Source organism: Arachis duranensis, chromosome 4 (genome assembly GCF_000817695.3).
Source record: "Arachis duranensis cultivar V14167 chromosome 4, aradu.V14167.gnm2.J7QH, whole genome shotgun sequence".
Taxonomy (NCBI): domain Eukaryota; kingdom Viridiplantae; phylum Streptophyta; class Magnoliopsida; order Fabales; family Fabaceae; genus Arachis; species Arachis duranensis.
This window is the reverse complement of record NC_029775.3, coordinates 114,989,066-115,010,855: the sequence shown is the minus strand read 5'-3', so window position 1 is coordinate 115,010,855 and position 21,790 is coordinate 114,989,066. Positions and strand designations below refer to the sequence as shown.

General features: G+C 30.7%; 3 protein-coding genes across 3 annotated transcripts; 2 read left to right on the top strand and 1 right to left on the bottom strand.

Annotated features, from left to right (window-relative positions):
• Positions 1-2,606: 2,606 nt before the first annotated feature.
• LOC107486330 (uncharacterized) lies at positions 2,607-3,401 on the bottom strand. The gene has a single exon (XM_016106875.1). The coding sequence runs from the start codon at positions 3,399-3,401 to the stop codon at positions 2,607-2,609; it is 795 nt and encodes a 264-aa protein (XP_015962361.1).
• Positions 3,402-14,659: 11,258 nt separating this feature from the next.
• Positions 14,660-16,072, top strand: LOC107486767 (putative UDP-rhamnose:rhamnosyltransferase 1). Its single transcript, XM_016107345.3, has one exon. It carries the CDS (start codon positions 14,665-14,667, stop codon positions 16,021-16,023), a length of 1,359 nt encoding a protein of 452 aa, XP_015962831.1. The 5' UTR covers positions 14,660-14,664; the 3' UTR covers positions 16,024-16,072.
• Positions 16,073-20,020: 3,948 nt separating this feature from the next.
• Positions 20,021-21,406, top strand: LOC107486403 (putative UDP-rhamnose:rhamnosyltransferase 1). Its single transcript, XM_016106936.3, has one exon. The coding sequence runs from the start codon at positions 20,021-20,023 to the stop codon at positions 21,404-21,406; it is 1,386 nt and encodes a 461-aa protein (XP_015962422.1).
• Positions 21,407-21,790: the final 384 nt, after the last annotated feature.

Sequence of the window (21,790 nt, the reverse complement as noted above, 5' to 3'; positions counted from 1 at the left end):
AAACAATTATATAAAACAATTATCATATTATTATTATTATTACATTATATATATATAAGAGCAAAAAAAGTCCAATTGTTTTAAAGTAAAATTGTCTTTTAATATTTGATTAAATGTTCTTGTATTTAGTACTTTTTTGGCACTTCATCTTAGTTAAAAATATAATCATCATAATTTTTTAGTTATTATTGCTAGGGGTGTTTACAGATGGGATATGGTTGAAATTTCGATCCAATCCGCACTAAACTCATTAGATCAAATTTGATATTCGCACTTTTTATGTTTGGATCATATATCAAATATATCCATAAAATAAAAAATATTAAAAAATTTTATTTTTATAAAAAAAAAGTCAATAATTTTTTTGCTTACTTTTTTAAACATATTTACTTCTATTTTATTAGAGTGTGGATCCGATTCGATCCAATCCAATTACAGATCAGATCACATCCTCAAATTACAGATCAGATACGGATAAATACTCTGGATTTATATGAATATGATCTAATCTATGAACACCTAACTACTACTATAGGTTCAGTATTGCAAAAGAATGCTTCTTTTATTATAAACCATTATTAGATCTTAATTACCATTAAAACAACTTAATTGTCAACAAAGAGATAATACTTGTTGGTCTCTGAAATTATGTTCATATTTCAATCCATAGTTGTAAAAATCAAACTGGATCAGCTGGTTTGACCGTTTAAGAAATAAAACCGGTGTGAACCGGTAAGAACTGGTGCAAACTGGTCTAACCGAACTGGTCTACTTGAAAAATTTTTTAAAATGTCTCCACAAAGTCTCGAACCAAGAACCTTGAAGCAAAAACAACCTCTACTTGCCATTTAGCCATTGCACTTCTAAGTATTATATTTGACAAATACTAATTATATAGTATACATAAATATCTAATTTAATTTAATTTTTGTTTTTTCTATTTTTAAAATTAATTATATTTTAATTATATACCATTATTAATATAGATATAAATTTCACTAAAAATTTATTAATTTACTTGATCTATTTTATTGCTAGTATTGTGATTAAGGTTATTTGTTTTGATGTTAGTATTAAAATCTACTGATATTATAGTTAGATGATAGGTTTTGTGAATTAATTATTTTTTTATTGTGTCAAAATAAGATACTATTGTAGTATTAAAATTTTATGGTTTTTTTTATATTAGTTATGTTTAGAAGTTGAGACTTGATTCTTCATAAAATGTTAGTGAAGATATGTATTTCAGATTTTAATTTTAAGTTTTTAACTATTTTATATTTTATATTTATGTGAGACCGATTTTATCGGTCCAACTAGTGATTTATCGGTTGAACCAATAAACCAGTGAACCAGTAACTTAACCGGTTCGATCACTGGTTCGGTTCTAACAACTATGTTTCAATCTAATTTCAAAAATTTTTGATTTACTCAATTTAGTCTCCCAACTTAATAGTTATGACTCACATTGGTTCCTAATCTTATTTTTGTCACTGTCTCACAAAATCGTTAACGACATGCTGAGATGGACTAACGACTGCTATATTATACATTCTAGCGACTATTTGATGTGACAATTGAAATTTTTTTTACCTTATTTTTTTGACTAAACACTTAAAACCCTAATATCAGTCATGAATGCCTAAGTTAAAAAATCAAACTAAGTAAATTGAAACTTTAAAAATCAGATTAAAGCTCGAATATAACTTCAAAATAGAACTTTAACTTATGTAGTGATTAATTTAAAGGAGAGTCAAATAAATCAAAATTCAACATAATTTTTATCAATGTTTTCAAATTCAAAATTTCTATACGAAAATTAACTAGGATTTTTCTTTAAATTAAAAATTTAATGAAATAGTGACTTTAATGATCTTAACCAATGTCCTAATTAATTACTTTTATATCTTAAAAAAATTGTATATGAGAAGAAAATAATTAATTTGTCTACTTTAATAAATAGTTATTTTACTAAAATGAAAGAAATTATTTTTTTAGAATTTTTTAAGAACAAATTAATATTATATATATTTTGTTACACTACATTTAGTTATAAAAATTTTATTTATTTCTAATGCTTATATTAAAAATAAAAAAAATTAAATTAGTAAATATTAATCTATAATATAATAATAATATAGTAATTATTTTATATATTGTACGAATAAAAATTAATTATTTTTTTATTTATAAAAATTTTAAGAAATTTTTTTTGTGACTAAATTTTAAGAGGTTTTAGCTTGTTATATATATATATGATGTTAATCTATTATCTTTTTTATTTTAATCTAAATTAAATATTTTTTTATTGTTTTTGGAAAGAAAATTTTTTGAGGAATTTAATAATATGTGATGAAGAATACCAAATAAATTATACAGAAACCAATTAAAACACAATATGAAAACATCTTTAAAAAAAAGACGTTTTAGGCGTCTTTATTTGAGTGACCTCCATGATAAAAATCTATATCCAAATCCAGATAACAATTGAAAGGGTAAAAGTTACTATCATTAACAAGGATAGAATCACGGTCATATACTACTCTAAAGTCTAATCAAACTATGCATGCATTACCTCATTACTAATCTTAGAAATCAAAGGCACCTCATGAGTTCTTCTTCTTGTTAACCTTCTTTTTGGACTTACTAGAATCTTGACTCTTACCCGCTTCATGTCCATGGATCATACCATGCAGCTCGAAACCAATGAGGTAGCAAAGATAAGTATCAATGGTGATGAACATTGTCTTCTCATCCGTATACACATTGTAATAACAGCACGAGCTTTCTTCATCGTACCAGTCCAACTTCTCTTCCGGCCTCACCACGTCAAAGTGCTTCCCCAGCATTGTCTTCGCCAACTTGTCAAGATTGTACCGCCACAGATCCACCTTCTCCCCTACCTCCTTCATCCCTTCCACCGCCATCGCCCTAAGGTTCAACGCCTTCTTCAGCTCGATCCCGTGGTGCTTCTCCAGCTTTGCCTTCACCTTTTCGATCTCCATTCCCACCGCGATAACCCTAGGGTTGGCGAAGAAGTCGCAGAGGGGCCTAGGGTTTTGCTTCGCTTTATAAGAGTAGGCTTGTTGGAGAAGAGGGTAGAGGAGGCAGTGAGAGCCAATGCAGAGGGAGATAAAGTCGTAGCCGTGGTCCTTGACGCTGCGCTTGGTGTACTTGGTAAATTGGTGCTCGGCGGTTACGCCCACGATGACCGGGGTGTTTTTAGGAGTGGACTTGAGGAGGTTGGTGAGCCACTTGGAGAGCGTTTGGGAAGAGGTGGTGTTGATGCAGAGGATGCGTTCGTCGTCGGCATAAACGGTGTAAGGATAATGGCGGGAAGTGAGGTCGTAAGTCTTGACTTCGGTGATCATGCTGGGTTCAATGCTGATCTCGAGAACCATTGTTGTTAGTGGTTGTAGGATCAGGGACTTGCAACGGTTGTCGGATCGTCTTCTTGGAGTGGCCGGGGTGGTGGAATCTGCAAAGATACTCCGCAATCTGAAAGGTATAAAGTATGAAGAATGAGCTTGTACCTAAGGGTCTCTGGCTCTCCTTTATATAGCTTATGATAGTTATCTTATCTTATCTGATTTATCCGGCTTTATATAATCTATTACTTTTTTGTTATATTCCAAATTAAATGCTTTTTATTGTTTTTAAAAAGAAAATCTTTTGAGGAATTTAATAATATATGATGAGGAACGCCGAATAAATTATACAGAAACCAATTAAAATACAATATAAAAACATCTTTAAAAAAAGACGTTTTAAACGTCTTTATCTGAGTGTCCTTTTATAAAAAATAATGAATGCTTTGTTTCCACGTCAAATAATTTTAAAATTGATTAATACGAATAATTTATTAAATTAAACCTTAAGTTTATCGGTATAACTTGAATAATTATATATTGTGTAGAGGAACTACACCGGCATAAAATAGATATAAATAAATAATGTATTATTTAATGTGTTGTAAAAAATGTTTCAAATTATTTTAAACTAATATAATAAAAAACTGACAATTTTGCTATAAAAACTTTAATTTTACATTAAATATTGTAAAAAAATTCAAATTCAAGTGTGCTTTTCATTTTGTTTTAGATAATAATAATATACAATGATAATAAATCAATTATTTATTCCCATATATATATTGAAAAAATTTAGGAGTCAGCAATTTTATTGTATTTTGATCAGTATGTAACGTAAATCATTGGATGAAATTTCACATCATCAAATCATCATTAATGGCTAATTAATGGTTACCAATCACAAATGTTGCTCGGACCTAGCATGTAGCATTGCTCATATATATTTATATATATTCATGGAGAAATTTTTTTTATACATGGCATGATGGCATGCAGTAGCACTCTCTCCTGTCACTTTTTTTGGTTATATAAATTCAACAACCTCCAAGTATCACAATAGTCGGTATCATTTATAATCACTTAATCAGTAATCAATTAGTATAAGTAATTTCTTTTTGTATTAGGCCATACGAGCCGGATTCAGCCCAACCCGACAACCATTCTGACCCGATGGAAAAGATGCGTGACCAAGGTCTAGCTCCACCAGAGATGCCATTGTCGCTCAGAGGAAGAACACCGTTACCGTTCCATGGATCTTAAACTGTTGTCTTAACCAGTGGTGGATCAGACGGGGGCATGGTCCCAAACTTTTTATAAAAAAATTAGTAATATTTTTTTAAAAGATAAAAAATAGTTCAATTGGTTTACATATTTTACTATGATTTAAAGTACTCAATAAATTCAATAAGCAACACTCTCTCTATTTTTAAGTTCAAATATAAAAAATTAGATATTTTTATTTATTTAATTTAATATTATTTTATATTTTACTATTTATTTAATTTAATTTTTTATATGATAAAAAATAATAGAATATTCAATAAGTATTAATATTATTGTATTTATATAAATTGATAAAAAAAATTCAATAAATATTATAAATTTTAATATTTGTCTTTCTAACTTCTTTACATATTCTATAAGATATATATTCCAATTTTTATATAAAATAATAATAAAAAATCAAAGAATTGATACATTTTTTAAGAAGAAGGCTAATATTTAAAAAGGAGAACATATAATTTTTACAATATCAACACCTATAGATAGTTCTTCTACTTTAATGAATCACGAAGAAAGTGAGATACAACCTTCAAAAGTTCAAAAGTTACATATGACGAGTTTGACCTTAATTTTTTGGAACGAGACCTTGAAAACGACTTTAAATTTGACAATATCATCCAAATCAGAGAGATAAAATTAGACGAGTTTATCTTAAATGGGTTCATGTCAAAAACTTTTTGACAATTATTTTCTATCATGACTCTCCCAAAAATTTGTTTCAAGTTCCGCTACTGGTCTTAACCCACTTGCGCTAGGTTTTCTTGCTTTGAATCCGAGCTACCACTCATGTTCATCATTCCGCCAAGTCGCTCCTCCTCTCCCCCAACCCGTTTCGTGGCTGGATCGAAACCGATCGTGGAGCATGGATCCCCGTCGTAGCCGCGCTGAAGAGGCCGATTCTGGCCTGCCACTTTCTTCGCCTTCAAAACAATCTGCTTGTTCGGTCATTCTCCACCGCAGAATCACATGCTCGCCCTTTGCCATCATCGCTGCTAGTCGGAGCTCAGAGCGGTTGGTTGCGTCGACGATCCGATAGGTTTCGCGTGCTTCTATATGAGAACTGTCCAAACTTGCATCATGCATTGAGTTACCGTTTTCTGTGATGCTTGGAAAGTTTTCAGCCTGTTGGTATCGATTGCCACATTGCCTATGAAGCTGGTTGAGACGATACCCACTGTTATCGCTCCCGAGAATAGATAAGTACCCATCTGTCTGTTCTCAGTCTCACGCTTGTTAGTTGATTCGTTGCCTCCTTTGCTGCCAGAATGCCTCCCTTTGCAGGATTGTTCTAATCTCATGTGGTTGACTATAGCAGCAAGTCTGATTCTAAAAGAGGCAAGCACATTAGCTGTTAGACCATTTCATAAATGAGGCCACCAGTAACTCTTCTTTCGCAATTGTTGATATTAATATTAGTGATGTTGCTGCTTGATTATGTTGTAGAGCTAATTAAAATAAAAAAATTTAATAATAATTTAAAAAATTTGATATAAAATTAAACTAAACGGATCAAGTTGGGTCAAGGTCTAATCCATCAACCCAATAACTTAAGAAGAGTCCATCTTCTTCTCCATTTAGAAATGCTAAAACAAGCCAAGAGAAAAGAAGAGAAGATTTTAAACCCTTGATTCCACTTCAAATCACCATATCTTTTCACTTCGGACTCTGATCGCCGCACGCCCGCACCGCTTGCGGCCGAGCTCTATAAAACCCGCTGCATAAATTGGTAAGGAACCTTCATTCTCGTTCTCAGCCTCTCCTTCTCCAAAATTTTTGAAATTAAATATAGTGGTGTTGAGATTTTGGCTCTTTGATGTTATAGGATTTAATTAGCTTGATAAAAACGTTCAATCCTGTTTCTTTGGTGCTTGGATAAGGTGAGAATTCTAGAACTCTAGCTAATTCACTGATTTTGTGTGTTGGGTATTAAGTTTTGGATATATATATATATATATATATTATGTGTGTGTGGAAATGTGAATTAACTTGGTTGTAAACATTGGAGATTTGGTGGAGTTTGGGTGTCATTGCTTTGGAGATTTTGGATCTTTGGGGCTGTGTTTGGTGCCTTTTGGTAGTGTTTCAGGTTATACGTGGAAATCGATTAAGGTATGATTTTGGTTTATCGTATTTAATATATAATGTCTTGTGAAAACTTAGGTTAGATGACCATAGGATAGGTTGGAACGCATGAGTATGTTGAATGCTTAGTGCTTTTGATGATAATGTTGTTATTGATTGAGTATTTGTTGGATGACTATTGCTTATGATGATACTAGGTTGTAGGTGATGAGTTAACGATGGTGATATGAATAAATAAGAATGGGTGGTGGTATATTGATGATTTTATTGACATTGTTGAGAAATTATGCATATGGTTGTTTAAAATTGAGGAATGGTTGTATATGGTAACTTGTGGTGGTTGTGATGTTGTAATTGGTATATTGGGGTGTTGATTTTATATATTGGTATGTTGGGGTGTTGTAATTGGTATGTTGTAATTGGAATTGAAAATTGAGTCAGTGAAGTTTACGCCGATCGAAGAATGGATGAAAAATAATTTAAAACGAGAAAGTTATGCGTGTCAGAAGTTCGATATGTAAAATTAAAATTATGCAGACTTAGCCATTTTTTTTATCAAACTGCAGTGTATGCGTACGCATACCCCTCCATACGCGAAGGGTCATCTCTGTTTGGCATGTATGCATGCGCGGACGAAGCAATGCGTACGCATCATGGGCAAAAGAGACCCTTGCGCACGTGAGCATGGGGCTTCATACGCAGACAATTGGTTCTGTCCAGCGTACGCGTGATGGGCAAATTGCACTCCCATGCATACGAGTGACCCTTGTTTCAGCAAACATGAATTTTGTGTTTTAAAGCTTAATTTCAAACCTCTAAACCTCTGTTTTCATTCTTTTAGCCCTAGATCTTAATAGTATGCCTAGTAATGAGAAGAAACTAGGAAGAGGTGGTAACTTGGGGGTGAAGTATGGTTGAAAAATGATGAATTAAGTATGAAAAATGCAGAAAACTGAAGTATATGTGATGCCATGGCTATAAAGAATGATTGTGTAATTATTATGAATGATTATGAATGTTTATTGGCTTATGCATTCAATTATCTGAGATACAAGTTTTTCTGGGTAAAGTGCCGTGGCTTACCACCACGTGTTCCAGGTTGAGACTCGACACTCTGTTGACCCTACGACGTAAGGGTGACCGAACACTTATAAATTCCCGGGAATGTTTTCCCATTGAGCAATTATATATAAATGAGAAAAAGTTATGCATACTCTCTTAGGGATGTGCGTCGGGGGATAGTCCAAGGTTTAACGGTCGGACTTGTTGGGTTGGCTTGATAACCAACATATGAGACTCATCAGCCATAGGACAGATATACATCATGTGCATATTGTTTGAATTGTTTGCTTGTGCATTAATTGGAAATGCCTAATTGATTATAATATGCTAATTGTTATACTTGCTATCTATATTACTTGTATTCTACTTATGTTTGCCATTGTCTACTTGTCTGTCTGTGCAAATTCACCGGACATGGAGGAGCGGAGGAAAGGTGGAGGGATTTAGTGTTCTAGTTAAGTTTTAGTTAGGTTTAGGAATCCTTAGAAGACCACTTGTTTATGATTTCTGTTTTAGCCCTTTAAGTTTTATAATCTGAGTGTCGGTGTTCTAAGATTGCATCTGGCATTCCCAAGGCCTTATATCTTATGTACGTGGTACCTTTACCATGCTGAGAACTCCCGGTTCTCATTCCATATAAATATTCTGTGTTTTCAGATGCAGGTCGAGAGGCACCTCACTAGGTGTTTGGAGCTCTGCAGCGAAGTGGATCTTTTGGGGACTTTATTTTGGTGTATAGCTTATATATGACTATATGTACATACTCTTCTAACAAATATATATCTGGCTAGCCTTAGTTTCATAGGTTGAGTTAGCAGCTTGTTATCTTGTACTCTTGACCCTTTGTTCTCTCTGTTCTTACTTTCTGTATATATATGTTTATGAACCTTAATTTTTTCGTACGCAAGTTACGTTATTTCTGAGCGTTGCGCTTTTAATTTTGCGATTTTGCTTTACCTATTCTTCAAGGCTCCTCATATATTATATCCTTTCCATTACTATCTGTATATATTTTATTTTTAGAGGTCGTAATACCACACCACCTCTGTTTTACAACTTAAGCATAAATCTCTGTGTGATAGAGTGTTACATTGTCTGCTCTGTTTGATTAGCTGTTTAAAGTCCTATTCCAAACACTTTGTTACATTAGTATTTTTTGCTGAGCTCGTTTTACTGCTCTTTTCATCCTAGCATGACTTGCAAGGTCTGAATATCCAAAAGTTAATTCATTTACCCGATATGTACTGATAGATAAATGTTTAATGAAGTGTTTATAATGTATTTGATTATCTATCACTGGGGTTTTTTGTGCTAATGTATCGGTTGATTGAAGAAGAACCTCATTCAAACTATGCTGTTGATTGATGACATTCTTTTTCACCATGTAGGTTAGATCAATATTCCTTCTCAATAATAAAGTCATCATCAATTTTAACCAAAATAAATAAATAAATAATCATTGTCAATGTAAACATGAATGAGGGCAGGCCAATAATTTGCCAAAACAGCAAACATCATATATTTACGAAGATAAACATACAACATACGCATCCTATACCTATACAGGCAAAATTTTTGGAAAACTTTATTCTTTTTTTTGGATAAAACAAGGGGCTCCAAGGACCAAAACAAAACAAATTAAGCTCTTAAAATTTTAGCAAACATGACTTTCCTTTTATCACCATCCAGTAAGGGGGAAAGAAAAGAGGGCGGAGTGATGAAACGATGAACACCCATAAGGAGATTGTGGGCGTTCTTCGCCAGAGCATCTACACTAAAGTTGGCCTCTCTGAAAATGTGGTTAACACTGAAATCTCCGGGGTTAGCTTGGAGATCTTTAATGGCTCGAATAAGGGAGATGCAGCTATGAAGGGGGGTTGAGCTATTCTGCAGCAGCTTCACTACACAGGTATAATCCGTCTCCATCCTTACTTTCTTGAAACCCATTTCAATGACAATCTTAAAACCTAAGTATATGGCCCATAAATCTGCAGCCGTAATAGTGACTATCCCAATGTTCATCATGAATCCTGCCACAACTATACCATTAGAATCTCTAATTAGCCCGCCACACGCATCTGAATCCCTTGCTTGAAGAACTAAGCCGTCGACATTGACCTTGTACCATCCTTCATCTAGCGGTTTCCATCCTATTAGAACAGAGCGAGAAGTTTGGAGGATGTCATTGCTCTTCTCAGTAAGAGCAAGAATATCATGGTAATTTTTAGTTATTACCTTAATTTCCTGAGCAACTTGCTGATATGGAGTGTTCTCTTGTCTAAAAATCAAGTCATTCCTCCTTCCCGAAATTATGTTGGAGGTGGTAAGAAAAAAGTAGGCCATGAAGTCCCACTATTAGATGGAGAGACTCTGTTTATATTTTCATATAGCCAGTCTTGGAGAGTTTGGCTAGAAAAATGTTTCTGATAGTCTCTATTCAGGCTGCTGATCCAACTGCTTTGGGCTAAAGGACAACCCCTAAGCACATAGAGCAAACTTTCTTCGTGATCAATGCATCTCGGACAGTTTCCGTTGTCTATAAGTCCTCTATTTCTTCTCTTAACATTAGTTAGCAGGACATTATGACATAATAACCAAGAGAATATTCTCAGTCTTTGAGAAACTCTAGGTTTTTCAGCAAGTTTTATAAATCCAACAAGGTTCATCATCATCCACATATATAGCATTCTAGGCTGATTTGATAGAAAATTTACTTTGCGGGTCTGGTAGCCAACAAATAAAGTCTGGGCCAAGAGAGGAGTGAGGCATTTTCATAGTGCGAATCAGGTTGGTAACCTCTTTTGGGACAGATCTGGAGATCTTCACCCAATCCCAACATCCATCAATTGTAGCATAGCTATCCAACGTATCATCTTTTATGTGCTCATCAATTTGAATAAGGGGCAGTTCACTAAAATTAGCAATTCCTGGAATCCAATGAGCTGTCCAAAATTTAATGCTTTTCTCATCTCCTATACGCCATATTAGATTTCTTTGAAATTGATTCCGAACTTTCACAATTCCTTTTCAAGCATTAGAGCAATTGGTCCTGTTCATTACCTTAGGAATGAGGTTGTCTCCACACCCATATTTGGATTTCATCACCTTCACCCATAAAACTTGGCCATCATGAATTAAACCCCAAGCCAGCTTCATAAGAAAAAGATTATTCGATTCTTGAGCTTTACGTAAACCCAAACCTCCTAACTCTTTCGGCTTGCAAACAGTGTCCCAGTTGATTAAGTGAATTTTTTCTCCTTCTCATTCGACCCCCATAGAAAATCTCTACAGATTTTATCAATTTGATTGCAGACTTCTTTAGGCATCTTCATGGTTTGCATAGTATAACTTAAAATTGTAGAAAGCACTGATTGAACAAGCGTGCATCTGCCCGCCAAAGAGAGAGTAGGCAGATTCCAACTCGAAAGCTTAGCTTGCATCTTGTCTAGGATAGGTTGAAAATAGATCCTTCCACGCTTCTCATGGATGAGAGGGATGACGAGGTTCTTTCCAAAATTGCTTGTCAGAGGAATACCAAGTTCTCTACTAAATTTCTCTTTAATATAATGTGGTTAATATTTTTAGAAAAAAATACGCACAACTTGTTTAAACTGACTTTCTGACCGGATGCTTCACAAAACGTGTTGAGAGCTTCTTTAATAACTCTTACTTGATCTTTACTTGCTTGTGCAAACAAAACAAGGTCATATGCAAAACATAAATGAGATAAATGAGGTCCATTCCTAGATAGCTTAATCGATTTCTATTTTTTTGTTATCAATAAGAGATGTTATCAAATGTGAAAGCTTTTCAATGCACAAAACAAAGAGATAAGGAGATAAGGGATCTCCCTATCTTATGCCTCTTGTCGGATTTAAATCCTCAGAAGGGGAATCATTCCAAAAAAGGTTCATAGAGGGGGAAGAGATGCAATGATGAATAACATTGATTAAATTCTCTGGGATGCCTATGTCACATAGGGTCTCCATAATGAACCTCCAACTTAGACGATCATAAGCCTTCTCTAGGTTGATTTTAATGGCCATGAGACCTTTGCCACTTCTTCTAGTCCTCATAGTGTGGATCACTTCTGAGCTACTAAAATGTTGTCAGCACTAACTCTACCTAATATAAAACTTTCTTGAGTGTTAAAGACAATATAATTTAGATGAGGTTTTAACTTCTCAACAATAACCTTTGTAACAATCTTATAATAAACATTACAAAGACTGATAAGCTTGAAGTGAGCATAATTCTCTGGTGAAGGAACTTTATGAATGATAGAAATTAGGGTCTGATTCACTCTGGCAATTTCTTTTGGGTTCCGAAAAATCATTTGCACCCAATTAATAACGGAATCAGCCACAATATTTCATGAGTGTTGGAAGAATTTTGTTGGGAGACCATTCTTTCCTAATGCCTTCCAACTGCCCATGCTAAAAACTGCATGTTTAATCTTTTCACGACTAATATTACTATTGAAGAGGTCTAGGTCTGCTTCAGATAATCTAGGAAATCTACCATTCATCAACAAAAAAATTTGTAAGCACCGAATTATAATTATAAAGGGGCATAAAGAGATTTAAAAAAAAATACTTCTAGATCCTTTAATTCTTCTACAAATCTACATTCTCTGTCCATTCACCCTCACTATTCTTTAGAGTTTTGACCATATATTTTTCCTTCTTCTGCCATTTATTTTTTGGTAAAAATACTGACTTTTTATCTTCAAAATTAATAACCTTACATTTGGACATCTGATGTTAGTAACTCTCCTTTTGGACAATAATCACTTCGCCTTTCATAAGTTTTTTTGGAATTTTTTTAGAAAAGGATTACTGGTGAAGGATAAATTCTAGTTGACACCATCAAATCTAAACATGATTTTTTGCTTCTTAAAAATGACCTCCTTATTTCACACTTTAACTTGTTCAGTAAAAATATTGATGTTAAAGATGAGATCTCCTTACTTACACCAATTGTTTTTCACTAAATTATTGTAGTCTTCAGGAAGAATCCAAAGTGCAAGAAGTTTGAAAAGTCTGTCTGTCTTTCCTCCCTTCAAATATTGAAGTCTAATAAGATTGGTAGGTGATCTGACCCTACACTTCAATTATTACAGCACTCTCAAAGTCTAAAAAGCTCAAGACATTTTATCAATACAATTTTCCTTCACAATAATGTTCAATGATATCTTCTAGTACAGTACGGATGGATATTTTTTTTATCCTCCCATGCGTTCCACGCGAAATGCTCGAAGGCTATGCATTAATATTTCTTAAGATACTTTTTCATATAATATATATTAAAAATAAATTAAACTATATATATACAATAATTTATTTTAATAATTAATTTTAATATATCAATAATATTTTTAATCAAATAAATATGTACAGAAGCACCTTTATTCCTATTTCAGCAGTGGCGGAGCCTCTTAGAATAATAGAGCAATAGTCCTCAATGAATAAGTAGACTTTATTTTAAAAGCAAAATTCAGTCGTTTAAATGGATAAACAAAAAAAATTAATTAACTAATTTTGCCGACTCTAATTTTATGTTCTAAAAAACCACAATAAGCTTATGGAACAACGCTGAATCAAAAAAAAGACAACAAAAGTAATATTGTTATTTCTATTATAATTTTTGATGATGTAATTTTACATATCATTGCTCATAATTTGTTATACTGTATTTTTACATAAATTTATAAAAGAACAGATTATTAAAATAAGAATGAGAATATATTTATTATCAAATATCTGCTACAAAAATGTAAGACCTTATAATAATTTAATTTGTGGGCCACATACTCGCAATAAATAGAATTAAGAAAAAAATATAATAATAATATTTTAATTATTAATTTTAACGTCCAAATAACATTTTTTAACTAATAATGGACATGGAACATATACAATTATTGAATCTTTAATGTGGTGACGTGTAACTATGTGGTCTATAAAAGTTAACCACCAAAAACACTCTTAAATTACACAAACGCTAATAAAAATATACTCAAATTTTATTATTAACAAAAATATCTTTAAATAATATAAAAACACAACAATAATATTTAACATATATATTTTCAAAAAATACTTTAAAAATTAAATTTTGATGTAATTTTTTACAAGTATAATTATAAAAATAAGATATTATTATACATAAAAATTGGTAATTTTTTTGTAAGTATATATTTTTTTATAATTTTTTTTGTTAATAACCAATAATACTTTTAAAAAATCATAAAATAATATATATATAACAAAAATCACCAAATTTTAAGAATAATAATATCTCATTTTTATAATAATGTTTACAAAAAATTACATCAAAATTCAATTGCTAATGTATTTTTTGAAAAATACATATTTAATGTTAGTTTTTTTACGAGATTATCTAACATTAAATATATATTTATCAAAAAATATACTAGAGATTGAATTTTGATGCAATTTTTTGCAAGCATGATTAAAAAATAAGATATTATTATTCTTAAAATTTGGTAATTTTTCGTTGAGTATATATTTTTTTGTAATTTTTTTGTTAACAACTAATAATATTTTAAAAAATCAAAAAAAATATATACTTAAAAATAAATCACCAAATTTTAAGAATAATAATATCTTTTTTAATTATGTTTGTAAAAAATTACATTAAAATTCAATTTCTAAGACATTTTTTTAAAATATAAAGTTACTGTTAAATATTATAATTGTATTTTTAAATTATTTAAAAGTATTTTTGTTGATAGTAAAATTTAGGTACATTTTGTTTGAATAATTCAGACACATTTTTGGTAGTTAACCCGGTCTATAAATAATTAACTATATTTGTTACAAAGACAACTACCATTATCACCATGGCTGAACAAGCTATCAATAACAAGAAGCTTCACGTTGCTATGTTTCCATGGCTTGCTTTTGGTCACATAATTCCATTCTATGAGCTTGCAAAACTCATAGCTCAAAAGGGTCACAAAGTTTCATTCATTTCCACACCTACAAACATCAAACGCCTCCCTAAACTACCTTCAAATTTGCAACCTTTTTTGGAGTTCATAGAACTTCCATTGCCCCAAGTAGAAAATCTCCCTCAAAATGCAGAATCAACTTTGGATGTTCCACACCACATAGTACCATACCTTAAGAAAGCTTTTGATGGTCTTCAAGGACCTTTGACTAAGTTTCTAGAGAGTTCCACTCCTCATTGGCTCTTATATGACTTTGCACCTTTTTGGTTACCACCAATATGTTCTAACCTTGGTATCTCATGCATTTTCTTTTCTATCTTTTGTGCATTTGTTAAATATTGCATTTTAGATTCCGTTCTAATAAGGGCACATAGCAACTCCATTGAAGAAATAGCTAAGCCTTTGTATGACTTCCTAAGTCAACAAAATGAATCTGGGGTCACGGATGCATTCAGACTCCAAGAAATCGTCGTCGGAGCCGCCGCCGTCGCTATAAGAAGTTGCACGGAGGTTGAAGGTGAGTCTCTAAAGAATCTTGAACGTGTATGCAAGAAACCAGTTATTCCGGTTGGGTTATTGCCACCTTCACCACAAAGTAATGATGAAGACAACAACAATGATGACAAGGATGAAAATTGGCCCAAAATTCTTAAGTGGTTAGATAAACAAGAAAAAGGGTCAGTGATTTATGTAGCATTTGGAAGTGAGGTTAAACTAAGTGATGAAGAATTCAATGAGATAGCTATGGGATTAGAATTATCTAATTGTCCATTTTTTTGGGCTCTAAAACGGAAAAATAGTCCTAATAACGATGTCAGTAGTTCAATGGAGACAAATAATAAACGTGGAATTATATGGAATAATTGGGTACCACAATTAAAAATATTAGCACATAAGTCTATTGGAGGGTTTTTGAGTCATTGTGGTTGGAGTTCCATAATAGAGTCTCTTGAATTTGGTTGTCCACTTATTTTGTTGCCCTTCTCAAGGGAGCAAGAATTGAATGCTATGGTTGTGGAAGGAATAAAAGTAGGGGTAAAAGTGGAAAGAAATGAAAATGACGGAAAATTCACAAGATATTCCATAGCCAAGGCATTGAGAACTATGATGTTGGAAGAGGAAGGAAAGAGTTGTAGAAGCCATGCAGAGGAGAAGAAGGTCAAGATATTTGGGAAGAAGGAGCTGCATCAAAAGTACATAGATGAATTTGTTGATTTTTTGGAAATCCATGGACCTAACATTAGTTAGGGGTTAACAATATTTCTATTATGTCTTAATGTATTTAAGAGTTCATTTATGATTCTCTTCTTTTTTTTTTTTCTTCGGCTATATTATTTGTGTTATTATAAAAAAAAACATTGTATGCTTATTTTTTTAATTAAATGTGTTTTTTTTTTAACAAATAAAATTTAGCTAACATATTCTCTAACAACACATAATAAAGTTATCATTAGTAAAAACTTTTAAATATTTTTATTTAATGAATATAAAATAAATGCATTGAAAAGTTAAAATTTTTATATTTTCAACTAAAATTTTCTTACTTTATAAAATTTAGCTAAATGCACAACATTATGTGTTAGTTATAAGACATTTTTATGAATTATTCTTCACATACAAGCATTTTTTTCATACAAGTCTTTAGAAGTCATTTATATTCACACGTTTTGTGTTATTATTGCACGTTCTTCTTCGTTATCGTCGTCATCAACACCACTTCTTTTTTCTCTTCCTCTTCTTTCTTCTTTTTTTATTGGAATTTCCTCTCCTCCTTTTATTGTTTTGAATCCAATCAAGCAGTTGAGGTGTGGTTCAATTCAAAAGAAAAAATGTAGCATTAGAGAAAATATTTTTCTGTATTTGCAACAAATTTGGGTGTAACACGAAAATATTTAGGTATAACACGAAGATATTTGGATGTATTTTTATTCTAATAAGTTTTGTATAATTCAAAACTCTTCCTCTTCCTCCTTCTCATCTTCTGCTGCTTCTTTTTTTATCATCATCACCATCACCATCTTCTTCTTCTTTTTTTCTTATTCATCTTTTTCTTTTTGTTTTATCTTCTTAAGTTTTTTCTTGTTTTACTCTCTTAACAAGAATAAAAACAAAAAAATCACACAAAGAAGAAGAAGAAACACAATGTTACAAAATTACTTGGAAGAGAATGAACTTACATTTATTTAACTAAAAGAAAGAAAGAAATAAGAAAAAAAGAAGAAAAAAATACAGCATTAGAAGAAATATTTTTCTGTATTTGCAGTAAATTTGGGTGTAACATAAAGATATTTGGGTGTAACACGAAGATATTTGGGTGTATTTTTATTCTGATAAGTTCTGCATAATTTAAAACTCTTCCTCTTCATCTTTCTCATCTTCTACTATTTTTTCTTTTTTTTTATTATCATCACCATCTTCTTTTTCTTTTTTTCTTATTCATCTTTTTCTTTTTTGTTTTACCTTCTCGAGTTTCTTCTTGTTTTACTCTCTTAATAAGCATAAAAACAAAAAAAAATCAAACAAAAAAGAAGAAAAAACACATAATGTTGCAAAATTATTTGGAAGAGGATGAACTTATATTTATTTAACTAAAAAAAGAAAGAAATAAGAAAAAAAGAAGAAAAAAATGCAGTATTAGAGGAAATATTTTTCTGTATTTGCAGCAAATTTGAGTGTAACACGAAGATATTTAAATGTAATACAAAGATATTTGAGTGTATTTTTATTCTGAGTTCTGCATAATTCAAAATTCTCCATCTTCCTCCTTCTCATCTTCTACTGTTTCTTCTTCCTCATCTTCTAATTTCGGAGAAAAAATCAAATAAAGAAAAAAATACATAATGTTGTAAAATTAATAGAAAAAAGAAGAAGAAAAAATGCAACAATAATAATAACAATAAAAAGAATCACTATGAGGATGAAAACACGAAGAAGAAGGAATGTAAAAAAAAATGAGGAGAAATACAAATAAGAAGGAGAAGAAGAAAAAGAAGGAGAAAGAGCAGGAGGAAGAACGTAGAATACAAACATTAAAGAAAAAGTGTTTCTCATTTTGCATTATTCAAACTTGAAAACGTACGCGTTTATACGCTCTTTAAATTAAGAGTTATTTTTATTGAGTTTGGATTGACTTATATAAACTTAGTTATATAAACTTAGCTTGTATGTCAAAAAAAACTTATATGTATATCAAAGTCTCTATTTTTGTATTAGGTTCATAAATTTCTGTGTTAATTTAAAAAAAAATCTGTTATTTAAAAAGATTATCTCTTTAGAGTTTTGATTGTAAAAATATATGTCCGTCTCACTCCATCATTTTTTTATTTATTTATATAAAAGTTAAATACAATATATCTAATATACGTTCGTCCATTATTTAGTGACAATTTTAATAATTACCGGCAAAATCTTTTGATGGCTGAAAAAAATATTATGAGGTTTATATGCATGTGTACCAATAATAATAAATATAATTAAGCTCACTAAAAAATGTGTTTCTTTGAGAATTTTTAATTTAACCCACAAATATTTTCTTGCTACAAATATAAAATTTTTATTCTCACTCTGGAAAGTAGGTATTAATATTTTTATGTTAAGAGAATAAAAATCAACATATGAAATTATTTATTATACCCTAAAAAATGCATATAATAAAACAAATATATCCGTATATTATTTTTAAAAATATTAAAAATAATTTTCAACAATTTATAGTACTAACAAACAAGATTTTATTAGTACCGAGTATAGTATTTTTCAAATGTAATATTTCTAAAAGTTAATTTTTAACCTTAAATTAAACACTCTACTGGTTAAAATCTCGCATTCATATAAGTATATAGCGTGGTTTACAGTCACACATCTCACATCTGCGACTTATTGCTCAAATGAATAGTGTATTGCTGTATTTCTAATTTAATTAATTAGTTAATTAATATTTTAAACACTAATAAAGTTATAGTACAAAATTGATATTTAATTTAGTGTTGTATCTTACATGCCTTTCATGCATATTTAGAACGTTTTTTAGTTAATTAAATTGTTCTTACCCCACTAGTATTATTGTTACGGATAATATTAAAAAGACAATAACACAAATTAAAATTATTTTATTTAATTTAACATTTGTAATTATAAATATATAACATCATACATCTATAATTATATATGTTTATTACATTTTAAATTGGTTATTTATTTTAATAATAATTAAAAAATAATTTTTTTATTATAAATGACTATATTTTTATAAAAAATAAAAATTTTAGAGATTATATTTTTGTTCTGATTTTTTTTACCATCTAAATATTTATTCAAATATTTATTCAAATATTGTTAAAAAAATTTAGATTTAATTGATAAACTGTTTGCTAAAAATGAAAGTTTGTTTGTTACTTATAAAAAAATATAATATTTATTGATTCTTTTTGTCGTATTATCAAATTATTCAAGGGTTATTTAGTCGATAATATCTTTTAAAAAAATTTTTTGTCAACGACTAAATCTTTTAGGTACGAAATTGGTGGTTAACCCACTAAAAAATTGATATTTGATTTAGGATTGTATTTTACATGACTTTCAATCCATTTATGCATATTTAGAACGATTTGTTTTAGTTAATTAAATTATTTTTACCCCACTACTATTATTGTTACAAATAATATTAAGAAGATAATAACACAATTATTTTATTTAATTTAATATTTATAATTATAAATATATAACATCATATATCTATAATTATATATGTTTACTACATTTAAAATTGGAAATTTATTTTAATAATAATTAAAAAATACAAAATAAGAAAATACATACATTAAATAAAACAAAAAAAAGTTTTGTATGACTTTTTATGACTGTCAAACATTTTTCATTGTTATTAATATTTAACTACCATATATTCTAAAGAAATATAAAGTTATCAATTTAAAAAATTATAAAAAAATAAAACTTAAAAATGTATTTGGTTTGTTTTTACTTTTTATTTTATTTTTCTATTTTTATTTTTATAATTATGATTTTGTAAAAAAAACAAAAAGCAATAGTAAAAACACATGCAATTGTTGAGGTCTTGAGGAACAATCACTACTATTTCAGCCACATGCTCTTCATAGTTCTGTGTCCCTATTTTAATCAAGTTGCACATCAATTGATTTCATTCCCTCTATATATATATAGTTATATACAAATGAACCTAATAACACTAAACAAGTAAACCTACACCCTACTATATATTATCACCATGGCTGACCAACCCAAAAAGCTTCACATTGCTGTGTTTCCATGGCTTGCTTTTGGTCACATAATTCCATACTTTGAGCTTGCAAAACACATAGCTCAAAAGGGTCACAAAGTTTCATTCATTTCCACACCTACAAACATCAAACGCCTCCCTAAACTACCACCAAATTTACAACCTCTTGTGGAACTCATAGAACTTTCGTTGCCTCATGTAGAAAACCTCCCTCAAAACGCTGAGGCTACTATGGATATTCCACAACACATAGTTCCATACCTCAAGAAAGCCTTTGATGGCCTTCAACAGCCTTTGGCTAAGTTTCTAGAGAATTCCACTCCTCATTGGCTCATATATGACTTTGCACCTTTTTGGTTACCACCAATATGCTCTAACCTTGGTATCTCATGCATTTTCTTTTGTATCTTTTCTGCGCTTGGTTTTTCTTTCATAAACAGCTTTGGGCTAAAGTCAAATGATAAACCTTCCTTTGATGATGATCCTTCTAACAAAGTAGTTCTTCAACATTATGAGAACAAAACAATGTCTGAAGACCACGATGAAGAGAATGAATCTGGTGTTTCAGATATGTTCAGACACTATCAAGTACTTGGTGGTGTTGATGTTGTAGCTGTAAGAACTTGCATGGAGATTGAAGCTGAATCCATAAAAGTTCTTCAAAATCAATGCAGGAAACCGGTTATTCCAGTTGGGTTATTGCCACCTTCATTATACTTATTCAATAATGAAGACAGTAAATATGATGAAAATTGGAACACAATCCTTAAGTGGTTGGATGAACAAGAAGAAAGGTCAGTGATTTATGTAGCATTTGGAAGTGAAGTGGCACTAAAGGATGAAGAATTCACTGAGATAGCTATGGGATTAGAGCTATCTGGCTTTCCCTTTTTCTGGGTTCTGAAGAAGCAAAATAGTAGTCTAGATGTAAGTAGTTTAATGGAGACAAAACGTGGGATTATATGGACTAATTGGGTTCCACAGTTAAAGATATTAGCACACAAATCTGTTGGAGGATTCTTGAGTCATTCTGGTTGGAGTTCTGTGATTGGGTCTCTTCAATTTGGATGTCCACTTATCATGTTACCTTTTCAAAATGAACAAGGTTTAGTTGCTAGACTTATGGAAGAGAAAATGGTGGGAATAAAAGTGCCAAGAAATGAAGTTGATGGGAAGTTCACTAGAGATTCATTGGCTAAGGCATTGAGATCAGTGATGTCAGAAGATGATGAAGGAAAGATTTATAGAAATCATGCTGAGAAAATGAGCAAGATCTTTGGGGACAAGGAGTTACACCAAAAATATATAGATGAGTTTGTTAATTACATGGAAATTCATAGTCCCTCGTCAAAGATTATTGCAAAGTTGTATTGATAAAAAAAATCTTAATTAAGCCTTTTAGAGTTTCAGAGTGTTGTAACAGTTGAAATGTGGGGTATTTAATTACCTCTTGCACTAGCATGATATGTGTAAGAATAAAGTTGTTATAAAAAAATTTAGCCTTTCTTCTCATTTCAAAACTAAATTAATTTAATTAACCTAAATTATTTAAATTAATCCAATTAAACTAAATCACCTAATTAACCTAATTACTAAATAATTTAAATTACCGTAAGATTTTTGGTAAAATAATTTGACCATAACATTTGTGGAGTTGAATGAAAAGCATTTAACATTTTATTTTTGGAGGAAAAGTCTCTAAGGATTATTTGGATGAGTTTGTTTAAAAAAGATTTTTTGAATTATTTTAAAAAAATA

Coding starts and splice junctions, on each gene's coding strand:
- LOC107486403 (XM_016106936.3), top strand. CDS start 20,021: ATGGCTGACCAACCCAAAAAGCTTCACATTGCTGTGTTTCCATGGCTT.
- LOC107486330 (XM_016106875.1), bottom strand. CDS start 3,401: ATGGTTCTCGAGATCAGCATTGAACCCAGCATGATCACCGAAGTCAAG.
- LOC107486767 (XM_016107345.3), top strand. CDS start 14,665: ATGGCTGAACAAGCTATCAATAACAAGAAGCTTCACGTTGCTATGTTT.